Genomic DNA, 6,391 nt, shown 5'->3' with positions numbered 1-6,391 from the left:
AGCCAGCAAAACATTTAAGGTGCTTTCACTCCAGTCCGCTCTAATGAAACTCCAGTCCGCTTTAATCCAACTCCAGTCTGCTCTAATCCAACTCCAGTCCGCTCTAATGAAACTCCAGTCCGCTTTAATCCAACTCCAGTCTGCTCTAATCCAACTCCAGTCCGCTCTAATGAAACTCCAGTCCTTTTTAACCCAACTCCAGTCCATTTTAATTTTTCTTCTCAATCAAATAGGGTGTGTCAGGTGTGAAAACAGCCTTACTTCGCTGTTATCCTCTGATTGTTGGTTCTGTTTAATCTCTTCAGCGCCGGTTCTTAAGACGCCCAGTCCCAGTCTAAAACGGAGCGTGAGTTTTCCTCAGCCTGCAGGTGCGACTGGCTCTGTGGACTTTCCTCCATTGCCTCTTGTCCTCCCTGCTGAGATTTCTAACTATTCCTCCACAGAGAAACTACTTCCCTCCAAATCCTTCATGAAGTCCGGACTCTCACCCAAACTGGACCTGTATGTTGTGATAGAACATCATCTTCTCTCACACTGCATAATTTATGACAAAAATCTGAATTTGTTTTTAAAACCTTCAGCAGGTCGAACAAGTCTGGAGGTATCGAGTTTAAACCGGAGGTGATGAAATCCCAAACCCTTCCGCGCTCCAACGGCGCCCAAACCAAACGTGGCCTGTTTGAGCGAATGAACTCTGACCCCATAAAGTAAATGAACCCAGATCAGATCCTTCAGTCCAGAAGAGGCTTCTGTTGTATAATCTGTTGCACTTTTTACCAAACAGGCCAAAGGACTCCAAGCCCAAACTGAAGCGCTCCCAGAGCTTCGGCATGTCGAGCGCCAGCGGGATAAAGCAGATCCTTCTGGAGTGGTGTCGCTCCAAAACCATCGGCTACAAGGTCCGTCTTCACCAACCCTTGCAGGTTTCCATCAGAGAGACGGATGAACGTCTTCCTGAGACGCTTCCTGTCATTTCTCCTCTAGAACATAGACATCCAGAACTTCTCCTCCAGCTGGAGCGACGGCATGGCCTTCTGCGCACTGGTGCACTCCTTCTTCCCGTTGGAGTTCGACTACAACGCTCTGAATCCGGCGAACCGCAGACAGAACCTGCAGACGGCCTTCACTATAGCGGAGTAAGTCCAACGAAGCTAGAGCTAAAAAAAACTTTGGTGTCTCTATATGGTTCTCACACATGATTGGGTTGGTTGGCTGACTGTTCACCTTTGCAACTACTTTGCTAAACCACGTTGAGGCGCCATGGTGGACGTAGGAAGCGACGGGAATATTAATTTTCAGTCTGTTGGTCTTTCTGACTGCGGTGTTTTAAAGTACTGGGTGTGTTGTTTCCTTTCAGTCGGCGTCAGTCTTCCCTCTCTGTGTTTCTTCTCAGGCAGCAGGCGGACTGTCTGCGGCTGATCGAGGTGGACGACATGCTGGACATGGGGGACAAGCCGGACCCCATGTGTGTGTTCACCTACGTTCAGTCGCTCTACAACCATCTGAAGAAGTTTGAGTAGCTCTGGCTAGTTTCACACAGAGTGAGTGTGTTCACCAGCTGACTGAGTGTGTGTGTGTGTGTGTAGCGGGTCCTGAGATCTGAAGATGAATACCGGATGTGAGAGAGGACGTCGCCATCTGCTGGTGGAGCAAAGGATCGTTGCCCATCTGTTGTAGTTGAAATTAGTTGGTTAACTTAATGAACTCTGGTTGGAAGTGTTTCACTGAGGTGTGGAAAGTCAAGGTGGTTGCTATGGTTACCGCCCAGTCTGGAAAAGGGTTGAGAATGAGAAAAGAGGAGTTTTTCTGTTTCCCAATGTATAAACGTTGTTTCCTTCCTTACTTTTTCCTCCTATCCTTCCTTCATTCTAGCTTTCTTCTTTCCTTCTTTCCTTCCTTCCTTCCTTCCTTTGCATGCTTCTTTCCACCATTTCTTCCTTCTATGTTTCCTTTCTTTCTTCCTTCTATCCTTCCTTTTGTCATCTTTCTTTGTGTACTTCACACACTTCCTTCTTTCTTTCTTTTCTTATTGTCTCTTTTCTTCCTGTTTCCTTTCCCTCCTGTCGTTGTGTCCTCTCTTCCTTCCATCTCTCCTACCTTGTGTCCTTCCTTCCTGTTCCCTGCTGTAGAAATATCATCCATAGATTAACAATGAAGTTTCTTTATTTTATGTTTTAGAAAGAAGGTTAAGGATTGGGAACTCTGAAAAAGTCTGGAACTTTTACATGGAAATGTGTAGCTGTCTGGGTTTTAATCTGACTAAAGTCTGTGTACCTTGAAAAGAAATAAAATAAACAGAAAACACATAAAATCCTAGATATTTTATTTATTTTAGATCGTTTGAGGTATTTTTAGATTCATTTTTCACTGTAGAAACAACAGAAAAGGGAATTAACACTGGTCGGTGTGATGAAAAGAAATTTAAGTAAATGTTTGAATATACAACCAACAAATGAAGTAAGAAGATGGAGTCAGAGGGAACACATTAAAACTTTTTAAAGAATCTGTTATATATGGAAGCCCATTCCTGCCACAGAAGAAAAAATAAAAGCCAAACAGCCCTTCATAACTGTGGAGGGTATAGTCAAAATTATGACTATAACAGCCATAATTATGAGAATGAAAGTCATTTTCAACTTTTAAATTAAGAGTTGCAAGTTTTATCATTTATCATAATTATAAGTTTTAAAACTCATATAAAACTGCACAGGTCCTACACATAAAACCAGTAATTCTAACTTTAAACATGTAATTATGAATTTTATCCTTATTATTCACTTATTCTCATAATTATGACTTTTATTCACATAAGTACCTCCTTTAATTGAATTATTTTCCACCTCACAGAAACCTGATAGCCCTCATGAGCATGCTAACATTAGCCTGACAGCTAAAATAATTTAATTTGGTAGCTATGTTTAGTATTCATTCTAGTTATACCCCACATGCTACTGACAGCATTTAAGCTAACCATACCATTTAAGCTGTAGTTAGCTAAAAGGCTAACAATTTAAGGTGTTGACACACATAGAATTGCACATTGAAAGGAGCGATTTAATTTGAGGGCTGCACAGTGGCGCAGTTGCCTTGCAGCAAGAAGATTCTGGGTTCGATTCCCAGCCTGGGGTCTTTCTGCATGGAGTTTGCATGTTCTCCCTGTGCATGGTGGGTTCTCTCTGGGTTCTCCAGCTTCCTCCCAAAAGTCCAAAGACATGACTGTCAGGTTAATTGGTTTCTCTAAATTGTCCCTAGGTGTGTGTGCATGGTTGTTTGTCCTGTCTGTCTCTGTGTTACCCTGCGACAGACTGGCGACCTGTCCAGGGTGTACCCCGCCTCTCACCTGGAACGTTGACTGGAGATAGGCACCGGCAACCTTCCCGACCCCACTAAGGGACAAGGGTGTGTAGAAAACTGTTCAAATGCTGGCCTTACAACTAAAATTTGTCCTACAATCAGTAGGTTGCTGATTCAATTCCTGCTCTGGTGCATGGCAGCCTCTCCTCTAGGGCAGCTATGGCTACAGTCTAGTAGCTACCAGTTAACTGTGAATTCTTGTCCTTTTGCTTCTTTTCATGCCATAAGTTGGCTTCCACAGTCAGAAGACTGTTTTATTTATTTATTCATTTAATTTTTTTGTCTCACTAAAATGAAACACTTTCTTTATTACGAAAAAGTGTAGTTAATGACTTCCATAGGATTCTAGTTTTGTTTTTTTGTTTTTTTTTAGTGGCCCTAATCCTCTTCCATCGGTTATATTTACAGATAATAGAAACTTTATTATCATTGTCTCCGAAAGTTGGAATATTAGAGTGAAACCACAATGAATTCTGATTTGTGCAACAATTTCTTTTTATTCCGTTAAAGTAGAGCTTTAAAAGTCCCAGCCAATATTTATGCTGAGTTAATGTAAAGTTCGCAGCTGCGGGATTCCCATGTTTTTAGGGGGCGTGAACGCACCGCTTCCCATTGACCGGGCATCCCTTTCCGGTATATGAGGTCAACTTTTCCCTCGATCCGCCATTTCAGTCCCGGAGACTGCTGTCGCTCGTTAGTTTCTGTGTTTTGATAAGCAGAAACCGGCGGTTCTGTTTGGTTTCGAAGAACTTTAACCGCAGGAAGTCGAGGCTTTGCTGCGTTTGTTTGCCAGCGCCAGCGTCCGGAAACAGAAGTTGTATGAGTTACGGGGAAAACGGGGTTCTGTCCTGAAAGCTCGGACCGGACTCCGCTGCCATGGCCGGTCATTTTGACGCCGAGGACCGGGATAGCTGGTACTGGGGCCGCCTGAGCCGCCAGGAAGCGGTGTCCCTGCTGCAGGGACAGAAGCACGGAGTCTTCCTGGTCCGGGACTCGTCCTCCATCCCCGGAGACTACGTCCTCTCCGTGTCCGAGAACTCCAAAGTTTCCCACTACATTATCAACGACATAAGCAACAGGATGAGACCTGGATCAGGTAAGGCTCGGTTCTTACTCATCCAGGTGTTTTTTTACGGCACAGATGTAGTTTTAAGGTGAAGATTCTGGGAGGAATATGGCAGGCCATTTTACCATTTAATCACATTGACATTCCAGATTTCTTAAATTGGTTAATGACTGGACACATGAGTAAATTAAGGAATCTCTAATTATATTTGACTATGCAAATTACAGGTACTGGGGCTGTAATGTAATTTTGACTTTATGAAAGTCAGAATTATATTCTGGCTTTTATAAACAACATATTCAAGACATCCAGAAAGAATTACTATATGAAACGCATTTCAGATATTTACAATTAAATTATGACTAATCATAAAGTATAATCAAGAAATCTTACCTTTTGTTCTCATGTCTCCAATTAAATACATCTTAATTGTATATTTAGATAAACATTAATTAGATTTGACTAGGGCAAATTAAATTGCAGTTGTCTTGAAAGCAAATAATGACTAGAAAAATCTAAATTAGGGAAATCTGAAATTAAAATTTTGAATGATTCTTTTTAAGATATCTCCAAATGAATTAGTGATACCTTTAATTAGCTTTTCAATTTGAGTTAACATTGTGACTAGTCAGAATGACATTACTGCTATCCTGAATTTGTTTCTGTCGAATAAAAAACAGAAAAAAAGATTTTTGAAAATTCTTCATTTTCAGCTTTGGAATCGGTTTACCACAGCACTCCTACTTTTCTAAAGGTGCTTTTAAGAGCATTGCGTTTGTCGGAAGTGAATAAACAGGAATTGTTTTTGCAGATTTCTGAAGCAATATTCAAGTGCATGAAGTTTGTACTGTTTGGACGGCTCAGTGGCAGCACCAGGTTGACTTGCACCGCCTTGTGTAAATCTAAACATGTAATTAAATTTGAGATCTTAAATTATAGCCAGAAATGCGTGACCCACCAAATGACAAATCTGCTGATGTCATTTAAGACATTAAAAGGAATTTTGACTTGTGAGGATGTAAAGATAAATTTAATTATTTTTTTTCTAGTCAGAATGAGAATGCAGATTTCTTAAATTACCGTCAGATGAATGTAATTCCTTACACTCAGACTCAACTGGTTTTATGTTAAAAAGGCTTGCCATAGGGAGGGATGGGTTCTGTAGAAAGCTGCAGGTTGTGACGTCACAACTGGGACATGACTGGGCAGATTGGTGTTTCAGGAATGTCTCTAGTACGTCCCGTTCACGCTGCTTTTTCCCTGAATCCTGACTGCTTCACAAACATTTCCTCAGGTGTTGCACAGTTCTGCCTGTAACCCACCAGAACCTCCAAATGTTCTGCCTGTAACTCACCAGAACCTCCAAATGTTCTGATTTAACCCACCAGAACCTCCAAATGTTCAGTTTATTTCAGTCACTATAGATTAATTCCACACAAACTGGTATTTCTATGGAGGGTAAAGAGTGCCAAATTACAGTAACAAGAAATAATTATTTGATAAATAATTTAATAAATAAAATTGATTAAATATCAGTTAATATTCAATTAAATGTTGATTTCATATTAAAAATTACATTTTGTTTTTCATGAGCAAGGAGTTGCTCACCTACAGTTTGCTGTAAATAATTTATCAAAGCTTTTTCCACACTTTCCAGTGAAAGTGGAAGAAGTTGTCTTGACTTGCTGTTTGAAGCAGCCAGTCAGGCGTCAGGGTTTCTACAGAAGCAGCCAATCAGATGTCAGGTTGATTAATGTTGTTTATCAACTAATGATTAACTGATAAGCAGCCATTTTCTTAAGAGTTTTCTTTTGTGTGAAAATGGACAACTGTCTTTCCATAATCTGTAGGGGAAAATGTTTAATAATATACTGGATTAAAAAAAAAAGTGAAATTTAAGGATCTTGAGAGTTTATATTTCTAAACAGAACCATATAAAGTGCATTCTCCATTCTGAACCGGACTCTGTTT

General features: G+C 40.7%; 2 protein-coding genes across 5 annotated transcripts in view; both read left to right on the top strand.

Annotated features, from left to right (window-relative positions):
• Positions 1 to 1,842, top strand: part of LOC103145513 (smoothelin-like protein 2) — a 12,791-nt gene extending 10,949 nt beyond the window's left edge. For 3 of the 4 annotated variants that reach the window (XM_016676913.1, XM_007562949.2, XM_007562950.2), the window contains 6 exons: positions 306 to 368; positions 444 to 501; positions 582 to 707; positions 785 to 899; positions 985 to 1,136; positions 1,394 to 1,842. In XM_016676913.1, the coding sequence (XP_016532399.1) occupies positions 306 to 368; positions 444 to 501; positions 582 to 707; positions 785 to 899; positions 985 to 1,136; positions 1,394 to 1,520 (641 nt within the window). In that variant the 3' untranslated portion in view covers positions 1,521 to 1,842. The remainder of the gene's footprint in view (positions 1 to 305; positions 369 to 443; positions 502 to 581; positions 708 to 784; positions 900 to 984; positions 1,137 to 1,393) is intronic. The other variant, XM_016676912.1, reaches the window with a different exon arrangement.
• Positions 1,843 to 3,749: 1,907 nt separating this feature from the next.
• The window catches only part of LOC103145511 (adapter molecule crk-like), a 7,819-nt gene continuing 5,177 nt past the window's right edge, over positions 3,750 to 6,391 (top strand). The window contains exon 1 of the mRNA XM_007562948.2: positions 3,750 to 4,450. Within this exon, the coding sequence (XP_007563010.1) occupies positions 4,231 to 4,450 (220 nt within the window). The 5' untranslated portion in view covers positions 3,750 to 4,230. The remainder of the gene's footprint in view (positions 4,451 to 6,391) is intronic.

Source organism: Poecilia formosa, unplaced genomic scaffold (genome assembly GCF_000485575.1).
Source record: "Poecilia formosa unplaced genomic scaffold, Poecilia_formosa-5.1.2 Scaffold143, whole genome shotgun sequence".
NCBI lineage: Eukaryota > Metazoa > Chordata > Actinopteri > Cyprinodontiformes > Poeciliidae > Poecilia > Poecilia formosa.
This window is presented reverse-complemented; position numbering and strand designations above follow the sequence as displayed.